Below are 22,401 nucleotides of genomic sequence, written 5' to 3'. Positions count from 1 at the left end.
TCAAGATACAAAGTCCACCACAGCAATAATTAAGTTGTTCATTGACAATACTGAGCAGTCCATATTCCAGGCCAACACCATCTTGGCATTCGAATTTCCATTTTATTTTAGCATGTACCAAAGTGGAATCACATTTAAGTCTTTCCTTACAAGAGAAAAGATCCACAGTTGTGGTCTAACCCCAGCTGTGGTCCAATCAGCACTTTGAATAGCTGTGGCATCAATAGCATCACTTCTAACTGCTCATTCTCCAGTATGCCAGGTGTAACTTCAGACCAACTTCAATCCAAAGCAACACATCCATCTCCATCAGCAATCCAGTGAGCTTCTCTGAACTACCCCTAATGCAAAGCACATCCCTACTTAAACAAGGAGATTAAACCTTTTTGATTAGTTTCTACACACATACATAACATTTTAAATAGTCTATGTTTATGGATCCCCAAGTCATCTCATGGATTGCAAAGATACACTTTTAAAAAAAAATTCTGTTCCATCTTTGACCACACATTTGCCTTCATTGAAACCTATCGCTATCAGGACACACGAGATTCAGCAGATGCGGAAAGTGTTGAGCAACGCACACAAAATGCTGTGGGAGCACGGTGTGGGAGAATGTATCTGAGGAAGCATGGGGGTGAATGGGAATAGCTTCTGAGGCTGTGAACAGTAGAGTGTGCACAAAGTAAGGCATAGTGGTTAGTACCAGTGACCGGGGTTCAATTCCCAACGCTGTCTGTAAGGAGTTTGTATGTTCTCGCTGTGACTGCGTGGGTTTCCTCTGGGTGCTCCCACAATCCAAAGGCGTACTAGTTGGTAGTTGGTCACTGTAAATTGTCCTGTGATTAGGCCAAGATTAAATCTGGGAATGCTGGGAGGCGTGATTCAAAGGGCCAGAAGGGCCTATTCCGTACTGTATCTCTAATTAACTAAACAAACAAACTATGAAGCGAAATGGCCAGTCCTGATAGAGTCTGAGCCTGAGTGTTCATTTTCCTCCATAGATGTTGCCTGGCCTTCCAAGTTCCCTTAAGCATTTTGTGCATGTTACTGTGTCAATTCTGTGAACTTGGAAACAATGCTCTTTTTCAAGCTGGTTTATTTATGGACACAGTAAATTGTTGCAAAATGAACTCAAATTTATATGGGAATTCATGTCACAGTTAAGTAATTGTCCACTATGCTTAGTCTCTGCCTCCTGACTCTCAGCCAATTTACTAGCAAGGTCAATAACTTGCCTTCAACTTCACAAACAAGGGAAGCTTCATCAAATACATTTTGAAATCATAATCAGGTTTAATACCACTGGCATATGTCATGAAATTTGTTCCGACACCTCCCTGACCACACTTTAATTACCCTTTTAAAGTGTTCAGTCAGACTTTTCAAGCATGATTGCACCTTTCCAAATTCACGTTGAGCCTCTTTGATCGACTGTTTATTCTAAAACAATTCAGTTACTCTGTCCTTTATTGGACGTCAGATAAAGTAGTTCTGTGGGCATGTGGCCAAGTGGTTAAGGCTCTCGACTAGCAGCCTGAAGGTCGTGAGTTCGAGCCCCAGCCGAGGCAGCGTGTTGTGTCCTTGAGCAAGGCACGTAATCACATATTGCTCTGTGATGACACTGGTGCCAAGCTGTATCGGCCCTAGTACCCTTCCCTTGGACAACATCGGTGTCGTGGAGAGGGGAGACTTGCAGCATGGGCAACTGCCGGTCTTCCATACAACCTTGCCTAGGCCTGCGCCCTGGAGAGTGAAGACTTTCCCCTCACAAGGCTAACGGATGCCTTTATTATTTAAAGTAGTTCCACAAAAATAGACAAAATGAGAACAATTACCTCATTAGAGCCAATAAAAAATACTCAGTACTGGTTTCCTATCTATAATAGCCACAATATTATATGGTTATATGGTTAATATACCATGTTGTGAGGACAATTAATGTGAAGAGACCTCTAGCATACATATCTTAAGGGTAAAAGATCAATGTATAACCAGCACATAACTTACACTACTTTTATGCCACCATTAGTCCAGTAATATTGTTTTCAAACAAGTTGTTCAATTATTTCAATCATATATGCAGCTTTAACATACTTTAATATTTTTTAAACCCAGATTACCAGACATTCCATTAACTCATGATAGCCACTTCATAATGGATGCATACCTGCTGTTGGATTAAACTGCAGAGTTGTTGTTTTCCTTTAGTTTGACTTTCTTACGCTAGTTTGTATTTTTATATAATTACCTATATACATGTGATTGTTCAGTGAGTTTGCCCGTGGTTACAGTTGCCTCTGTATTTTTCTGGAAACTTCTTGATTTCAGCAGCAGGTTGTCGCATTACTTGAATCAGGTGGTTTAATTAGTTAACTGTCATCTGTCGGAATTTCAGTGGAATCAGTGGTTGGTACAAGACCAGACCACCAGTGTTCTCTTTTCCTTCGGGTTTCTTCCTCTGCTCATTTTCTTTCCCTTTTTCCCTTTCACCTCTTGCCATGCCTCTTCCCCCTCGTTCCCTTTGTTCATGCAACGCTTAATAATAGGATCATAAGCAACAAGTTTTATGCCTCATTCTTAACTTCTGAAGAACCTCTAGATCGCAAAACATTGGATTCAACACTGCTGACATTTCAATGATCACAATGAATATTAACACTGCCTCAGCTAAGGATTTTTCTTTCTCTGAAATGGAGGTGCAAATCCCATGCTTATTTTTCCTCCTCTTTCCTATATCCAGTTTTAAAGCCAACTGTTGTACAAGATGGAATTTATAAATTCAAAGGTAATTTTAGTATAATATGTGTCACCACATACAATGCTTAGATTCATTTTCCTGCAGGCATTCTCAGCAAATCTATAGAATAGTAACTATAACAGGATCAATGAAAGATCAACCAGAGTGCAGAAGACAACAAACAGTGCATATGCAAGTATAAATAAATAGCAATAAATAACACAAATATGAGATAACAAGATAAAGAGTCCTTAAAGTGAGATCATTGGTTGTGGGATCATTTCAATGATGGGGCAAGTGAGTATAGTTATCCCCTTCTATTCAAGAGCCTGATGGTTAATGGGTAGTAGCTGTTCTTGAACCTTGTGGTGTGAGTTCTGAGTCTCTTTTACCTTCTACCTGATGGCAGCCTTGAGAAGAGAGCATGACCTGGGTGGTGGGGATTTTTGATGATGGATGCTGCTTTCCTATGACAGCATTTCATGTAGATGTGCCCCATGGTTGGGAGGGCTTTACTCGTGATGTGCTGGGCTGAATCTGCTACTTTTTGTTGGATTTTCCATTCAAAAACATTGGTGTTTCCATACCAGGCCATTATGCAGCCAGTCAATACACTCTCCACCAAACATCCATAGAAGATTGTCAATATCATAGACGTCATTCCAAATCTCCACAGACTCTCAGGGAAGTAGAGGTACTGGGAAAGCAAGAAGAGAACTGCACAGAGATTTTCAGCCCCTCAACTGACCACACCATTGACACTCTGAACTCTACAATTAATGGCGGGCATGAAACTGATCACATCCGGGTTAATCAAATATTAATACGCGAAACTTACTAATTTTGCAGGTGCAGCCATAGTCACCGAAAACACACATACAAAGCAAGGCAGCAATAAACAAACCCTGTAGTATCCCTACCTGCAACAACACCGAGGTATCGAAAATTTACGAACATCCCCGAACAATCGGGCAAACTCGTTAAACAGCAATGGACGAAAATTACCGAAGATTTCCGAAGTACCTTGGATCCTGTCCAGAGGCTATTGGCTAGCTGGCTTGATTGTCAGATGTGTAGGCCACGCCCAGTTCTCATCCTCGCGCTCAGCCCCGGCTCCGCCTTCTCATGATTCTTCTCCGCTTACTGCCATGACGTCAGATGCTCAGGTTTTCCCACTCACGTTCCACGTGGGAATCGCCCCGCCTCCTGTTCGCTCCGGGTTTAGCCAGGGCGCATGCGCCACGCTCGCCTGCTGAAGTGGAGCGCATGCGGGTTGCGGTGTGTTTGTCGTTGAGGTTTGCTCTGGGGCACTAAGTGAAGCGGCGGGGTGGAGTGCCAGGCGGGGAGGTGCTCGGTGCTGTCTGTGTGCTGGTGAGACACGCAACGCTGCTAGTCCCTTTGAACACGGCGACACTTACTTGCATCTTCTCTCGCCATGTACCGGTACCTAGGAGAGCTACTGGCTCGGGGGGCCGTCGCTCCCTTGACGCCCGCTTCTGAAGGATGCGTGCAGCGCCTGGGCGGCCCGGCAGCCTTGCTCCAGTGCCGGCGTTACTCCAGCGAACTGGCGGCGGCCAACCAGCTGGATGACCCCAACTTCTTCACCATGGTGGAAGGCTTCTTCGATCGCGGGGCGAAGATCGTGGAGGACAAGTTGGTGGAGGACTTGCGGACCCGCGAGTCGGACGAGCTGAAACACAAGCGGGTGCGGGGCATCCTGAAGATCATCAAACCTTGTAACCACGTCCTGTCCATCTCCTTCCCCATCAAGAGGGACAATGGCGAGTGGGAAATGATCGAGGGCTACCGAGCTCAGCATAGCCAACACCGGATGCCTTGCAAAGGAGGTAAGGCGAAGGAATACCCGCGAGCTGTCGGGGGCTCGTGCCCAGTTGGCCCCAACTCTCAGCTGGACAATTACTGTATAGGGAGGGGCTTTTATCTCTTTTACCCTTTCGTTACAAGTACGAGAACAATTGTTACCAAGTCTCGCTGTTCTGTCATAGGAATCGTAGACCTTGTCTAGCACTTAGAAGGACTACATAATATCACTCGTTTATTCTTAAAAATTCCTTGACCACAGAATGTTCTCCTGTCAGTTTTTCAATTGACACCGTGAACTCATTCCCAGAAAGAATGTTTCACAGTTGCGGGTCTTGTTTGATCATGGGCTTCCTGACATGTAATTTAATTTTAATGACACGGACGTATTAGGACAGATGTCCAGAAGTTCGGTCACAGTGAGGTTTTCAAGAAAATGTTGAACGATAGGGAGGGAATTCATGTTATACGACTTTGACTAGTGAAGGCACTGTGGTCAGTAGTTTTTTTAAAAATTTTGTAATTGGCTCGGAGATGTGTGAGAAACTAGAATTAAGCAATGGAAGATACTTTGTAAGTTGTCAGGCAGAGGTCAGGAAAAGTGGGGCTATGAGGATTTGTAAGCAAAGCTAAAGGTTAATCACGGGTAGCAGTGTTAAGATAGTTTGTATGGGTCGAACAAGATGGCAGTCGGGAGTCCGTTGGAAGAGACAAATTTAGAAATAGTAAAGTTGTGGATGGGAGTATCAGCAACAAATGATCAGAGGGAGAGATAGTGCTGTGAACATAGGCAGTCTTGTTGACAGTATTCTGATATAACTTATTAAAATGGGTAAAATATGAGCTGGATTGTGAACAGTTACGTTCTGCTTCAGAAAGACACAGCAACTGTGAACTGGTGGCTTGGGAATGGGCTCAGGCTTTTCATTGGTTAGAGGGAATTTCTGCTCGACCAGTGTGCACTGCTGGGGAAGCAGGCTGACAATTTAAAGACCGGAGATGTGAGAGAACATTATTAATAAAGTATGCTGAAATTGACAGTATTATTATAATTGTCAGGGTAAAATGGAAGTGGTATATTGACTATCAGAAGCTAGATTCTTTATGGGCGGCAGGGATTATCAGTGGAACATGAGAAGAAGCCATTATCTAATTCTAGCTGCATAGATAGGAATGGAGCCACTTCAGTGCTGATTCACGCAGCTGGTTGCTGGTGTAGTGGTAATAGAGAATGGTAATTAGCAACCCTGTCATACTCTGGATAGCTTGAAAATAACCAGGGGTTATAGTCATGCTCCTGGAGCATTGACTTAGCACTATGGCTAGGGAGGATAATATTGTTTCAGGAAAGATGAGCACTGATTTGGAAAAAAAAACTTCAGATAAGGAAGTGGGATGCTTGTTTTGGAATGGGTCTGAGCTGAAGAGTGCAGGCTGGACGGGGCACAGTAACCTAAAAGGAGCTGTTAAACTAACTGTTAACGTGGGAGCAAGGAAGGGAAGTTTGAGAAACAGTTGAGTGCCTCAGTTGTTCTTGTGGACCAAGTGAACTTACAAAAAGCAGAAGAAAACAAAATAAGTGAGAATATAAAGTTATGAATTTAGGGTAAGGATGGGAGGAAACTTGGAGATAAGGGAAATGAGTATGTGACTTGAATGCTTTCCATCTCGGGGCAGAGATCCTGGTAATGTTTCAGAAATAGTGGAGGGGATGACTAAGACTATCTGCAAAAGAGATGAGGGAACACTCAGTGAGGAAAATAATGAATATATTAATGATAGCATTTAAAGTATGAGGGCGTAGCTAAAAGCAGGTTAGTACAAGCAGAGCTGACCGTGTCAGAAGAGATCACAAAGGAAACTGGTGTCTTCTTTGCTGTACTTATTTAATTCCCTTTAATTGAATCAGCTTCCTTACCCTTTTTTAAGCAGTGAATTCTAGATCATAATTTTCTGCATGCAGGTTTTCCTTGTGTGTTCTTGGTTTTTTTTTGCCTTTGGAAACAGTTTCTCTTTTTATTTTGTCTATTCTAGATCCTAACTGAGATTTGAATCAACTTGACCTCAGTCTGATTACTTGAGTAACTGATCCCTCATCCTAGGATTATAGCAAATAAATCTTTCTTTTCCAATAGTGTCACATCTGTACTTGAGTGGTTCCAGAGATATGTGCACTCTGCCACTTTGCTGCTGTAGCAGTGTATTTTTATAGAATTCTCTGTCGATTTCTTGCTTTTATAAATAAAACCCCAGGGGCCTATTTTTAACATAACTGATTTGATGCATTTCAAAGATTTGTCCATGCTCACCTCTTATTATTGTGTGCTTTAGTTTCCTTTACCTGGGGTTCAAAAGAATTGCTACTCATTTCATGCAGTTAAGTTGTATCTGCCATGTAGTCACCTATTCAGATCCATTGTTGCTGTCCTCCAATATCCATATTTTTAAGTGTTGTCATCTGCAAGTTTTCAAACGTAACCTTGTGTGTCCATGGAAAGCATTAAAATTGGATTTGTCCCAGTACCAATACAGCGCAACAGACTAATTTTGTTGACCTCTGCCATAAAATGACTCTTTATTACTTCCTGTGCTTTATCCATGTTGTTCCTGCTCCTCCTCTTCCATGGGTTTCAATGTTATTGGCAGGACTTATTATTGATGCCCATTAAGGTATGGACAGATATCAACTGAAATCCCTTCATCAATCCTTCTCTTCCATGGGTGGGAGGGGGTGTTTGACAGAGACTTGATCAGGTTAGTTGAGCACAATGTGCCTTTAACATGCTGGATTTTCTTTATTGTCCAAGTGATTCATAATTTTGTCTGGTATTAGCTTCACTGCCATCACCTCACTTGATGTTTGCTTTGGTTATCCTTTCTATGAAAAGCGTGTAACATTTGCAATGCTATAATTCTCTGGCAGAGTCCTGTGTCTGAGAAGCAGTGAGAGATAGTGGCTAGAATTGCTAGTTTCCATCCCTCAGCCACTTTGCATTATATTAGAACCTGCTATGATCTGTTTTAAGTACAGCCACCCTTCGTGCCATCTGATCATCACTTTTGGTCTGTCCAATTTTGGCAACTTCCTTTTCTTTGACTAAGATGTAGGCAGTGGACGTACTTAGTACCTCCAGCATAATCTCTTGATAGGTGTAGAGATCTCATTTTTGATCCCTAAATGGTTCCACCCTTCCTATTACTATTCTTTGGCAGCCAGCCAACTCTCTTTGCCCCCCCCCCTTGGAAAGTATCTATTCTTAACGTAATGGCATGAGTTATGGAGGTATTAAGACATTTTGTGTTTGTGATGGTGGAATTTTGGTTATCCCTTGATCTGTTGGAAGGCAATTCCCATCCTATGTTGTAAATGGGGTCTATGCATAGAAACCCACATGAAAGTGTAAGTGGTGAGGATCTTGCTTAGTGATTCCATATCTTTTGAAGTCAGAAAATATTTTGACCAAAATTGCTTAGAGTTTTTTCTATTTTTAAAATTTTTTTCTATTCTTAATGGTTAAGAATATGGTTTAGTTTTTGCTTTTTTAAAAAAAAATCATGTTTTTATATATAAAAACATGAGATTCTGCTGATGCAGGAAATCTTGGGTAACATGTGCAGTGCTTTAGGAAATCAACAGGTCAAACAGCACCTATGGAAACGAATAAACAGTCGATATTTCAGGCTGAGACACTATCAGGACTGGAAAGGAAGGGAAAGAAGCCAAAATAAGAAGGTGGGGGAGGGGAAGGAGTACAAGCACAAGCTGAAAGGTCAGTGGGAAGGTAGGTGGGTGGGGGATGGGAAATGAAGTGAGAAGTTGGGAGGTGATAAGTGTAAAAGGTAAAGGGCTGATGAAGAAGGAATCTGATAGGAGAGGAGAATGAACCACGGGAGAAAGGGGAGAGGCATCAAAGGGAGTTCATAGGCAGGTGAGAGGAGGTAAGGAGGATGCCAGAATGAGGAAGAGAGAAGGAGGAGGGAGAGAAATTACCTAAGATTAGTAGAATTGATGTTCATTCTGTCAGCTTGCTACCTCGACACAATATGAGACGTTGTTTCCTCCAACCAGAGAGTGGCCTCATCATGGCAGTAGAGGAGGCTGTGGACTGACATATGGGAATGGGGATTGGAATTAAAATAGTTGGCCACTGGGAAATCCTACCTGTTGTGAATGGAGTGAAGGTGCTCGACATATCCAATGTAGAGGAGACTGCACTGGATACAGTCAACCTGCCTCCTTCCCTTAATTTTCGTGCATGCTTCAACGCATGCAACACAACGTCAGTGATGAAAGCTACCCCTTTCCAGCAGAGACTGTTTATAGCAGTAGACATGAGAAGAACTCTGCAGAGAATCAACCCCCATAAAGTGGCTGGGTCAGATAACATCCCAGGCCGAGTATCCAGGGATGGTGCACACCAGCTCACTATCTTCAGCACTTCACTCATTCAGGCTGCTGTCCCCACATGGTTCAAATTGGCCAACATCGTCCCTGTACCAAAGAAATCAACGCATTCAGAACTAAATTACTATCACCTGCTGGCACTGTCATGAAGTGCTTTGAACGGCTCATAATGCTCACATCAAGAACTCCATTCACGCCACATTGGATACTCACTAATACGCTTACTGACAGAACCGCTTTATGACGGACGCCGTAGCATCTGCCATGCACCTTGCTGAGACACACCGAGAAAACTATTCCTGGATTTCACTTCAGCAATCAACATTATTGTCCCGTGGACCTTGGTCAACACACTCCTACACTGTCTAGGACTGTGCATCTGGGTGTTGGACGACAATACCATCGTCTTCAACATTGATGCCCTCCAGAGCTCTGTGCTGAGCCCACTGCTGTACACTCTTGCCACACGTGGCCTGCATGGCCATACACCCAAATAGTCATTGTCAAGTTTGCCAATGACATGACAGTGGTGGGGGCCATTGCCAACAACGATGAGATGGCCCACAGAGAGGTGGTGAAAGAACTCAAGGCCCTAGTGCCACGCAAGTAACCTCTTCCTCAGTGTCAAAAATGACAAAGCAGATGGTTCTCAACTTCAGAAGTTGCATCATTTACACCCCTTGTTACATTGGTAGCAGAACTATGTGGCCAGTTTTCAATTTCTGGGACTGCACATCTCGCAGAATACAGCAACTCCTGTGCCTATCATCACTTTATAGACGGCAATCAATCTGTGTATAAGCTATCTTAGGTGTTTTTATTATTGTGTTCTTTATCTGACTTTTTTTTTGGGCTGCATTGGAACTGGAGTAACAGTTATTTGTTCTCCTTTACAATTGTTTATTGGAAATGATATTAAACAATTTTGAATCTTGCTGCCAAAGTTGATAACCTCACATTTATCCACATTATATTCCATCTGCCATGCATTGGTACTCTCACTAAACTTGTCTAGATCAGTCTGGAACCTCTATATTTTCCTCACATGTTGCATTCCTGAACAGCATTGTGCTGTCTGGCAGTCTTGGAGATATTAATTTTAATTCCCTCATGTAAATTATTAATGTAATATGTTGGATTCCAAGCACTAAAACCTGTGATATGTACTAGCCACTCACATATGTTTATTCCTGCTGGTTTTATATCAGGTCATAACCTCCAATAACATGTTCTTCAGTTTTACACAGTAATCGTTTATTGTTAAACCTTCTGAATAAATCTCCGCTGGTTCTCTCTGGTCAAAATTTCACTAAAGCATAATTTCCCTTTGGTAAATCCATGTTGACCTTGGCAGATCCTGTCAGTCTTTGCAAGATATCCTGCAATTAAATTCCCCACAACTTGAACTCCTTGTTATTAAAAAATCTTCATGAAGCAGCTTGACATGCTCATAGCATCTGATACACAATGCATAACAAGAAAAACTTTAAATAAACACGTTATACAAAATTGTACAAAGAAACAATTAGAATTATAGTCTACGAACTGCAACGTGATCGGTTATACTAAGACACGAATTAGGGTTATGCAGGTGAGTTCTAAAACCAGTGGTTCAGCTATTGATTCCATGCTAACTGATCAAAATTCCCTGTTTGAGGTCTCCCCACTGTTTAATTGACATTGTATTCCAATTCCTAATAACTGGTCCAGAGAAGGTTGTAAAATGACCACCAGAATACCCACCATTTTTTGGGTCCATGTCCTTAGTGTTCTAAATGCAGACTTCACTGAGGGTTATTGACCTTCAGTTCCATCAGATTTTATTTTACCCCCCTCATTAAATTCTTATTTCCCCATTTTGGTGAAAATGGAACCAAGCTATTTATTCATTTTGTTGTTTTTTGGGCTCCTCATTCTGAAATCCTGTATTTCTGTCCTTAGGACTTCTACATTTACCTTTACTAATCTTTTCCTGTTCAGATGTCATAGAAATTTTCAGTAAATTTTTGTGTTCTTTATACATATTATTGCAATCTGTGTTCCGCTTTGGCGAGTTCTAAACTGTTCCCAGACCTCATGCTGCTGCTGTGTACCAATTTTTGCATTTCTTTTTGGTAACTATTATTTTAATTTTGGTTGTTCAGTGCAGTTGATCTACCCTTCCTGTTTTAGAGCATAGAATAGTACAGCACATTACAGGCCCTTCGGCCCACAATGTTGTGCTGACCCTCAAACCCTGACTCCCATATAACCCCCCACCTTAAATTCCTCTGTATACCTGTCTAGTAGTCTCTTAAACTTCACGAATGTATCTGACTCCACCACTGACTCAGGCAGTGCATTCCACGCACCAGCCACTCTCTGAGTAAAAAACCTTCCTCTAATATCCCCCTTGAACTTCCCACCCTTTACATAAAGCCATGTCCTCTTGTATTGAGCAGTGGTGCCCTGGGGAAGAGGTGCTGGCTATCCACTCTATCTATTCCTTTTATCTTGTACACCTCTATCATGTCTCCTCTCATCCTCCTTCTCTCCAGAGAGTAAAGCCCTAGCTCCTTTAATCTCTGATCATAATGCATACTCTCTAAACCAGGCAGCATCCTGGTAAATCTTCTCTGTACCCTTTCCAATGCTTCCACGTTCTTCCTATAGTGAGGCGACCAGAACTGGACACAGTACTCCAATTGTGGCCTAACCAGAGTTTAGTAGAGCTGCGTCATTACATGGCGACTCTTAAATTCTATCCCTTGACTTATGAAAGCTAACACCCCATAAGCTTTCTTAACTACCCTATCTACCTGTGAGGCAACTTTCAGGGATCTGTGGACATGTACCCCCAGATCCCTCTGCTCCTCCACACTACCAAGTATCCTGCCATTTACTTTGTCCTCTGCCTTGGAGTTTGTCCTTCCAAAGTGTACCACCTCACACTTCTCCGGGTTGAACTCCATCTGCCACTTCTCAGCCCACTTCTGCATCCTATCAATGTGTCTCTGTAATCTTTGACAATCCTCTACACTATCTGCAACACCACCAACCTTTGTGTCATCTGCAAACTTGCCAACCCACCCCTCTACCCCCACATCCAGATCGTTAATAAAAATCACGAAAAGTAGAGGTCCCAGAACAGGTCCTTGTGGGACACCACGAGTCACAATCCTCCAATCTGAATGTACTCCCTCCACCATGACCCTCTGCCTTCTGCAGGCAAGCCAATTCTGAATCCACCTGGCCAACCTTCCCTGGATCCCATGCCTTCTGACTTTCTGAATAAACCTACGGAGTGGAACCTTGTCAAGTGCCTTACTAAAATCCATATAGATCACATCCACTGCACTACCCCCATCTATATGCCCGGTCACCACCTCAAAGAACTCTATCAGGCTTGTTAAACACGATCTGTCCTTCACAAAGCCATGCTGACTGTCCCTGATCAGACCATAATTCTCTAAATACCCATAGATCCTATCTCTAAGAATCTTTTCCAACAGCTTTTCCACCATAGATATAAGGCTCACTGGTCTATGATTACCTGGACTATCCCTACTACCTTTTTTGAACAAGGGGACAACAATTGCCTCCCTCCAATCCTCCGATACCATTCCCGTGGACAACGAGGACATAAAGATCCTAGCCAGAGGCTCAGCAATCTTTTCCCTCGCCTCATGGAGCAGCCTGGGGAATATTCCGTCAGGCTCCGGGGACTTATCCGTCCTAATGTATTTTAACAACTCCACACCTCCTCTCCCTTAATATCAACATGCTCCAGAACATCAACCTTACTCATATTGTCCTCACCATCATCAAGTTCCCCCTCATTGGTGAATACTGAAGAGAAGTATTCATTGAGGACCTCGCTCACTTCCACAGCCTCCAGGCACATTTTCCCACCTTTATCTCTAACTGGTCTTATCTTCACTCCTGTCATCCTTTTGTTCTTCACATAATTGAAGAATGCCTTGGGGTTTTCCTTTACCCTACTCACCAAGGCCTTCTCATGCCCCCTTCTTGCTCTTCTCAGCCCCTTCTTAAGCTCCTTTCTTGCTTCCCTATATTCCTCAATAGACCCATCTGATCCTTGCTTCCTAAACCTCATGTATGCTGCCTTCTTCCACCTGACTAGATTTTCCACCTCACTTGTCACCCATGTTCCTTCACCCTACCATTCTTTATCTTCCTCACCAGGACAAATTTATCCCTAACATCCTGCAAGAGGTCTCTAAACATTGACCACGTGTCCATAGTACATTTCCCTGCAAAAACATCATCCCAGTTCACACCTGCAAGTTCTAACCTTATAGCCTCATAATTTGCCCTTCCCCAATTAAAAATTTTCCTGTCCTCTCTGATTCTGTCCTTTTCCATGATAATGCTAAAGGCCAGGGAGCGGTGGTCACTGTCCCCCAGATGCTCACCCACTGAGAGATCTGTGACCTGACCCGGTTCATTACCTAGTACTAGATCTAGTATGGCATTCCCCCGGTCGGCCTGTCCACATATTGTGACAGGAATCTGTCCTGGACACACTTAACAAACTCTGCCCCATCTAAACCCTTGGAACTAATCGGGGGCCAATCAATATTAGGGAAGTTAAAGTCACCCATGATAACAACCCTGTTATTTTTGCACCTTTCTAAAATCTGCCTCCCAATCTGCTCCTCTGTATCTCTGCTGCTACCAGGAGGCCTATAGAATACCCCCAGTAGAGTAACTGCTCCCTTCCTGTTCCTGACTTCCACCCATACTGACTCAAAAGAGGATCCTGCTACATTACCCACCCTTTCTGTAGCTGTAATAGTATCCCTGACCAGTAATGCCACCCCTCCTCCCCTTTTTCCCCTCTCTCTATCCTTTTAAAGCACTGAAATCGAGGAATATTGAGAATCCATTCCTGCCCTGGTGCCAGCCAAGTCTCTGTAATGGCCACTACATCATAATTCCATGTATGTATCAAAGCTCTAAGATCATCTGCCATCTCCTCCAATTCTTACCATCACTGTCACGTAGCACTGGCAGCAGTCCTGAGAATGCCACCGTTGAGGTCCTGTTCTTCAGCCTTCTGCCTAGTTCCCAAAACTCACACTTCAGGATCTCATCCCTCTTCCTGCCTATGTCGTTGGTACCAACATGTATCACAACTTCTGGCTGCTTTCCCACTCGTACCAGGATGTCGTGCACCCGGTCAGAGACATCCCGGACCCTGACCCTGGCATATTATGATTGATCCAACTGCTTCTTAAGTATTTGTTCCACCATCCAAGAGTAAGTTTATAAGTAGACTACTGGAAAATAATGTTCTAATTGTGAACATCTTGATAAGACTGCCCCTGAAGGTTTGCTAGTGGGATAGATCACTGGAGTATATAGCAGGATCATATCTGGCCTCTGTTGCTTAAATAATGCAAAACTGAATGCATTCTTTGTCATTTGAAAGTGGTCAAAGGTTTTAAGTTATCATGGAAAAATATTGCAGCCATGATTTGTTATCAGAATCAGTTTAATCACTGGCATAGTGTTGTGAGATTTGTTGTGCGGCAGTAGTACAGTGTAAGACAAAATTTACTGTCCCCAAATAAACAGTGCAAAAAGGAATAACCTGTTAGTGTTAATGGACCTTTCAGAAATCTGATGGAGGGGAAGAAGCTGCTCCTAAAATATTGTGTGGTCTTCAGGCTCCCATACCTCCCTGGTGGTGGAAATGCAAAATGGCCAAGTATTAGATGGTGTATGTCTTTAATCATGGATGGCACCTTATTAAAGCACTGTCTCTTGAAGATGTTCTTTGGTGGGGAGGGTTGTGTCCTTGATGGAAATGGCTGAGTCCACTACCCTTTGCAGTTTTTCACGATCCTTTGCGTTGGAAGTTCCATACCAGGTGCTGATGCCACTAGTCAGCGTGGTCTCCACTGTACATCTGTAGAAATTTGCACGAGTCTCTGGTAATATACCAAATTGTCTTAAGTGCCCAATGAGGTAGAGCTGATGGTGTGACTTCTTCCCAATTACATCATTGTGGTGAACCCAGGGTAGATGCTGTGAGATGTTGACACTCAGAACTTGAGCTGCTCACCCTTTCCACCTCCGATGAAGACTGGAGTGTGTTCTCCTGACTGTCCCTTTTCTGTAGAAAGTGTAGGATCCAGTTGCAGATGGGAATGCAGGTTTTGAAGCTCGTTGATTAGTACTGAGGAGATGACAGTGTTGAACACTGAATTGTAGTTACGAAACAGCAAGCTGATGTCTGTTTTGCTGTTTAGGTGCTCCAAAACGGAGTGGAGAGCCAGTGAGATTGCATCTGTTATGGACCTGTTGTAGTGGTAGGCAGATTGCAGGGGGCCCAGGTCCTTGCACAGCAGGAGTTATTTCTAGCCATGACCACCTTATCACAGTAGATACGAGTGCCACTGTGTAATAGTCATTGGACCAACTCACCCTGCTCTCATTGGGCACCAGTATGATTCCTGCCCTTTTGAAGCAAGTGGAAACCTCTGACTGCAGCAGAGAGAGGTTGAAAATATCCTTGAAAACTTTAGCCAGTTGGCACAGGTTTTCAGTACCCTGCCAGGCTCCTGATACCTTGTGAGGGTTCACTCTCTTGAAGGATGATCTTCCATAGCCCTCTTGCTGCTGCCAGCTGCTGTGGGGATTTGCACAGGCAAAATGTAATTCTCTTTCAAAGTGGAGTTGAACTCACCAGTGAGTGAGGCATCACAACCATTTAAGCTGTTAGTTTTTGCCTTATAGGAAGTAATTGCATGCAAACCTTGTCACAGCTGTTGTGCATCTGATTGTCTCTAGCTTCACATGGAATTACCTTTTTGCCCTCGTGATGGCCTACAATAGGATGTACCTGGACTTCATGTAGGGCTCTGGATTACCAGTCTTGAATGCCACAGGTCTAGTTCTCAACCGAGTAAGAATCTCCTGGTGTGTTCTCAAAGTCTCTCGCTCATCCGTGTAGGTGTTGATAAAGTTGGTGACAGCTGTGGCATATTCATTTAGATCAGAAGAGAAATCCCTGATTATGGTCCTCTCTACCGATTCAGAGTTATCCTTTACATGCTTCTCCACTGGGTGCTGCTGTCCTCAGTCACCACCCAAGTACTGGGAGTAGTATAGCCAGGTGATCATACTTGTACAGGATGGCATAATAGATGTTCTTGATAGTGGTGCAACATTGATCAAGTACATTGGCTCCTCTGGTACTGTGCTGACATGGTGGTGTTTCGTCTTCAGTGAGATTTCAAAGCGCCATTCCGAGACAATCTTCCCTAGTAGAGTAGTCTTTATCATCGACGTCAATTACTGAATTCTGCAATAACTTTCCTTGATAGACTAGCACTTTGGTGAGATCAAATCATAAATATTGTACAGTGTTCATACAACTGCATAATGACTTCATCCTTTTTGAAATGAGGGCCAATGTACCACTTGTTTGTCATAAATAGCTGCCTGCATTTGCCTTTTAACTAATGTGGTTTCTGCATAAGGAGATACGAGCTCCTGAGCCGCAGTTGCTCAGCAGTTAAAACAAAAAAAGTTTTTTTCTGACTTTTCAGCTCTGTATTCCATCTATTTTTTTCATGCTTAACTCATCATTATGCATTGTTGCACACTTAACTCAGTATTATCTTTATAGCCTCTGAATTATTGTACAGTTAGCAAACTTGTACAAATTACACATCTCCTCTAAGTCTTTAATAAAGAGCTGCAGCCTGAAAATCCGTGTTAATGAATCTCCAATCTTTGATTACTTCAAACCTGAGGGCTGTAATCTCAAGAACTAATTGTTTTATTATTTGAAAATGTAAATATATTACATCCTTTGCTTCCCATTTTCTACCCTAGTTAATACTCTTAAATTCTTGTTTTCAAGCATAATTTTTCTTCCTAGACTATATATCCAATTGTACTGTGATTATTTTGAGATTCCAGTAAACCATTCCTAATCATAGATTCTAATATTTTCTGCTAATTGCTTTAGGCTAACTGATCCACAGTTCCTCATTTTAATTCTCCCTTGGAAGTTGCTGTCGTTGTTTTAACTCTCCCTCTGAAATTGTAGCACAGCAGTGGAAACTGAGCAGTTTCAAACTCCTGGGAGTGCACATCTTACACAACCTTTCATGGTACCAGAATATATCCTCCACTGTCAAAGTTCACTAACGCCTCTACTTTCCAAGAAGGCTGGAGAGCTGCTCTAAGCATACCAATACTCATGACCTACTGATACACAGTAGAAACCATTCTAACATGCTGCATCACCGTGTGGTATGGAAACTGCACTGTGACGTAGAGGAAGGCTCTACAAACAGTCCAGTACATCACTGGCACCAGCTTACGTGGCATCAAGGACATAAATATGGAAAGATGCTAAAAAAGGGATCATAAAAGAGCCCACCCACAGAATTTATGGACTGTTAGTCCCGCTGTTAATCAGGGAAGAGGCTCCAGACTAGGAGCATTAGGCTCCAAGTTACTTCCTCTAATCATCTGGGTGATAAACACCACTGCTCATTAACCTTGTGTCACATACATCTCCTCGTGTCACTTTCTGTACATATCAGTCTATGTATATAACATTTACTTATACATTGTGTTGTATAGGATTGCTTTTATATTTATATTTTTGTTTTATTATGTTCTTTATGTTTACTGTGTTTTTTTATAAATCATTGAATCTGGAGTAACTATCATTTTGTTTCAGTTTGCATTTGTGTACTGAAAAATTTATAATTTTTAATCTGTAGGGGCATTCTAAAATGTAGAGAATTATAGTCAAAATTGTTATCCACACTTTAATGACCTTTTTTAAAAAAATCTATGATATACAGAGGGAAAAGGGAACATGAACTGAAAATTGAAACTGCTGGAAATGATCATCGAGTTTGAGATGGTCGCTGCGGAAAAAGAAACAGTTAATTCATATTGCACCCTCTGTCAGAGAAAGAAAGAGAAAACAAGTTGCTGAGCATGTGGAGGAATGGAAAGGACACAGGGAATATCAGGAGGAGGTCAGGATTGCTGAGGTCGTTCCAGTATATATGGAGCTGTTTAGAGATTAGCAAGGAGAGAGGGAAAAACTGACATGGGGACATGTAATTCTGTGAAATGCAAGCCATAGCAGTTGATGATTTGAAAATGAGAATGCTAGAAGCACTCAGTGTTTTGAACAGTGTCTTTAGAAAGAGAAGAATGAAATTGTTTGTCATTGATTTAGATAATGGAATTGAGGGCTTTGTGGCAAAGTTTGTGGATGATACAAAGATAAGTGGCGGGGTAGGCAGTGCTGAGGAAGCAATGTGATTGCAGCAGGACTTGGACAAGTTGGAAGAATGGGCAAAAAAAGTGGCAGATAGAATACAGTGTTGGGAAATGTATGATGCATTTTGGTAAAAACGAACAATAGTGTAGACTATCTAAATGGGGAGAAATTTCAAGCATCAGAGGTGCAGAGGGACTTGGGAGTCCTCATGCAAGACTCCCAGAAGGTTATCTTACATGTTGAGTCTGTGGTAAAGGCAGCATATGCAATGTTCACATTTATTTCAAGAGGAATAGAATACAAAAGCAAGGAGATAATGCTGAGCCTTTATAAGACACTAGGCAGGCCACATTTGGAGTATTGTCAACAGTTTTGGGCCCCGTATATCAAAGGATGTGTTGTCATTGGAGAGTCCAGAGGAGGTTCATGAGGATGATTCCAGGAATGAAGGGGTTAACATATGAGGAGCATTTGGCAGCTTTGAGCCTTTACTCACTGGAATTTAGAAGAATGTGGAGGTTGGGGGGAAGATCTCATTGGAACCTACCGAATGTAAAAAGGACGAGATAGGTTGGATGTGGAGAGGATGTTTCCTTTGGTGAGGGTATCCAGAGCTAGCGGGCACAGCCTCAAAACTGAGGAGCGACCTTTTAGAACGGAGGTAAGGAAGTTTTTTTTTAGCCAGAAAGTAGTGTATCTGTAGAATCCTCTCCCACAGACCGCGGTGGAGGGCGAGTCTGTGGCTATATTTAAGATGGAAGTTGATAGCTTCCTGATTGGTCAGGGCATGATAATTCATTATTCTCCATTATAATTATTTTTGGCCACTGCTTACAGGGCAAATTTCTCTAACTATCAAAGATTGTTCACAAAATCTTCTGTATGTTCATTCTATTTTTGTCAGTTCCTTAATCTTTTCTGCAGTCCAAAATTCTTTAATTCTAAATTTTACAGTATTGACAGCATCAAATCTAAATTATGTTTAACTTACCTGTCAGATATAGCCCTCTTTTTCTAATAGGATTTTTGTTTCTTTTAGAAGGGTATGTGAATTCATTTGAGTTAAGAATATTTCTTCAATTGTGACTTGTTGCTTGGAACTGCCTGTTATGACTTCATAGCTTGCTGTGTTCAGGTCAAAAACTATTTAGTTTTGGATCCAAGGACGTTGCTGTGTGGCTGTAAATAAAGAAACTATATTATGACTACCATAGCATTTCTGCATAATAGAGTAAATATACAAAGCTATTCTTTGTATTTCATAATTCCATCCTCCACATAATTGCTGCATGTTGGATCTATGCCACTGTTAATGGGTGAAGTTTCCTGCAATTACTATGTTCAGTCTGACAATGTTGTTTACTGTTGTTTTGATCCGTGATTTTTGCCACATTGTAGTTTGGCCTACTTACTGTATTTGCATTTTTGAGTTTGTACTGCTTCTACCATCTTTGCAGGGAAGAAGTAGCCCTGATAATGATTCCTTACTATGCTTATTCTGCAGCCATATCTCTGATTATTAAATCATATTAAGCTATATTGATAATTATACTGTGAATGATTTATGCATTCATTGATTTCAATTCTGACTCATTCAGTACTGGCAAGTCTTTCTGAAACTGAATTATGCCTCCAGATTATGCATTTGTTCACAGTTATCCACTGTGGTTTGCTTAACATTGTGAAATGAGATAATTCATTTTGACATTGGCTCAAACTCCCCCAGCAGTTCTTGTACCTCATGCCACCATATCATTGTTTTGGTGGGGGGAGGGGAGAATAGATTCCTCCACTCTACAGCATAATCCTGCCACAACCTTCAGAACTCCCAGCCACAACTTCTTGGATTAATACCCGTTTTCCTGGCCATGCTATCCTCTACCACATTCCTTTTGATGGTCTCCAGCTCCACTATCCTATGGTCAGTCCACTCATCCAACATGCTCCCTTTGTCCTCATCATGGGTAATAAGAACTTCAGACCTGTTTGATAAGGGCAGAAGCTGGGTTTTTTTCCTGATTATTAAATACCTGATTATTTATTTCATCCGCACTCACTAATCCTGATCACAGATCAGACCTGTAATTCCTCACCTAAGAAGTCTTAATATTTCATTATTCAGTGTCAAGCTAACATTCTCCTTCTCCAATGCCTTGCAGTTTGTTCCTCCTACTCAACCAGCTCTTAAATGAGGTTCTAAAAGGCAAATACTTGGACCTTGCAGGGCAGGATGCTGTTCACCGACTATAGCTCAGCATTTAATCCCATCACTCCCACAATCCTGATTGAGAAGTTGTAGAACCTGGGCCTCTGTACCTCCCTCTGCAGTTGGATCCTCGACGTCCTAAGCGGAAGACCACAATCTGTGCGGATTGGTGATAACATATCCTCTTCATTGACTATCTACACTGGCGCACCTCAGGGGTGTGTGCTTAGCCCACTGCTCTACTCTCTGTATACACGACTGTGTAGCTAGGCATAGCTCAAATACCATCTATAAATTTGCTGACAATACAACCATTATTGGTAGAATCTCAGGTGGTAATGAGAAGGCGTACAGGAGTGAAATATGCCAACTAGTGGAGTGGTGACGCAGCAACAACCTGGTACTCAACGTCAGTAAGACGAAAGAGCTGATTGTGGACTTTAGGAAGGGTAAGATGAAGGAACACATACCAATCTTCATAGAGGGATCAGAAGTGGAGAGAGTGATAAGCCTCAAGTTCCTGGGTGTCAAGATCTCTGAGGGTATAACCTGGTCCCAACATATGGATGCTGTTATAAAGTAGGCAAGACAGCGACTATACTTTATTAGGAGTTTAAAGAAATTTGGCATGTCAACAAATACATTCAAAAACTTCTATAGATATATCATGGAGAGCATTCTGACAGGCTGCATCACTGTCTGGAGGGGCTACTGCACAGGACCGAAAGAAGCTGCAGAAGGTCATAAATCTAGTCAGCTCCATCTTGGGTACTAGCCTACAAAGTACCTAGGACATCTTCAGGAAGTGGTGTCTCAGAAAGGCAGCATCCATTATTAAGGACCTCCAGCACCCAGGGCATGCCTTTTCTCACTGTTTCCATCAGGCAGGAGATACAGAAACCTGAAGGCACACACTCAGCAATTCAGGAACAGCTTCTTCCCCTCTGCCATCCGATTCCTAAATGGACAGTGAATCTTTGGACACTACTTCACTTTTTTAATACTGTATACAGTATTTCTGTTCTTGCATGTTTTTTAAATTATTCAATATACATAATTGATTTACTTGTTTACTAATATTATTTCATTTTTTTCTCTGCTAGATTATGTATTGCATTGAACTGCTGCTAAGTTAACAAATTTCACGTCATGTGCCGGTGATAATAAACCTGGTTCTGATTAATGTTTTTCCTCTGCAAATTTCAGCCAGCAAATGACACTTTTTGGGGGAAAAAAAATCTTAGTCCCAAGGGTGACAAATTGGATCTAAAATTGGCTCAGAATCTGGAAGTGCCAGATAATCGTTCATGTGTGGTCTTTGTGTCAGTGTTATTTCCACTTATTCCCTTGCTCACATAGTTAAGGATTTAGACTGAATGTAGTGGGGTCAAGACGGAAAAATAATTCATTGTATGATTAATAAAGTTTTAGTTTGTAGGATGGTACAGTATATGATCTTGCCAATTGTTGAGAAAAAGGCAATTGAAATATAATTGAAAGAAGTGTGGTAGTGCATTTGGAAGGGTGGAGCAAAGGGAATGCAATAAATTTGAGGATATTGAGGCCTGTGGGAAAATGGGATATTAAAGTGCAGGTTAACAGATCTTTACATCTGCGTTTTGGAAATCCAGCTACATTTTCAGGTTCCCTTCTATTGATTCTTATTTCATTCTCATAAGAGCTTCCATAAGTTCCATTGTTCTTTAATAAAACCATGCTAATTTTGATTGTATTCTGATTTGCTAAATAATCCTATACTACTTGGTAATAAATTACAATATTTTCATAATGACAGATGTTCAGCTAACTGGTCTGTAGATTTCATTATTGTCACTTGTTCCTTAAATAGGAGCATTAACCAGGTAGTTTTCCAGTATACTGGTCGTTTTCTAGTACAGTGGGATGTTTTCAAAATCTGAAGAAGTTTGGGAGATCCCAACCAACACTGTCACTGTCTCTGTAGC

At 42.0% G+C, this 22,401-nt stretch overlaps 2 protein-coding genes across 7 annotated transcripts in view; one reads left to right on the top strand and one right to left on the bottom strand.

Annotated features, from left to right (window-relative positions):
- The window catches only part of shld2 (shieldin complex subunit 2), a 107,412-nt gene extending 103,404 nt beyond the window's left edge, over positions 1-4,008 (bottom strand). For 3 of the 6 annotated variants that reach the window (XM_072282488.1, XM_072282498.1, XM_072282489.1), the window contains exon 1: positions 3,661-3,726. The gene's annotated coding sequence lies outside the window, so the exon portion shown is untranslated. The other 3 variants (XM_072282495.1, XM_072282490.1, XM_072282497.1) reach the window with 3 other exon arrangements.
- Positions 3,996-22,401, top strand: part of LOC140212046 (glutamate dehydrogenase, mitochondrial) — an 86,264-nt gene continuing 67,858 nt past the window's right edge. The window contains exon 1 of the mRNA XM_072282499.1: positions 3,996-4,587. Within this exon, the coding sequence (XP_072138600.1) occupies positions 4,176-4,587 (412 nt within the window). The 5' untranslated portion in view covers positions 3,996-4,175. The remainder of the gene's footprint in view (positions 4,588-22,401) is intronic.

Source organism: Mobula birostris, chromosome 18 (assembly GCF_030028105.1).
Source record: "Mobula birostris isolate sMobBir1 chromosome 18, sMobBir1.hap1, whole genome shotgun sequence".
Lineage (NCBI taxonomy): Eukaryota > Metazoa > Chordata > Chondrichthyes > Myliobatiformes > Myliobatidae > Mobula > Mobula birostris.
Note: the sequence above shows the minus strand (reverse complement) of the source record. Positions and strands in the feature narration are given on the sequence as shown.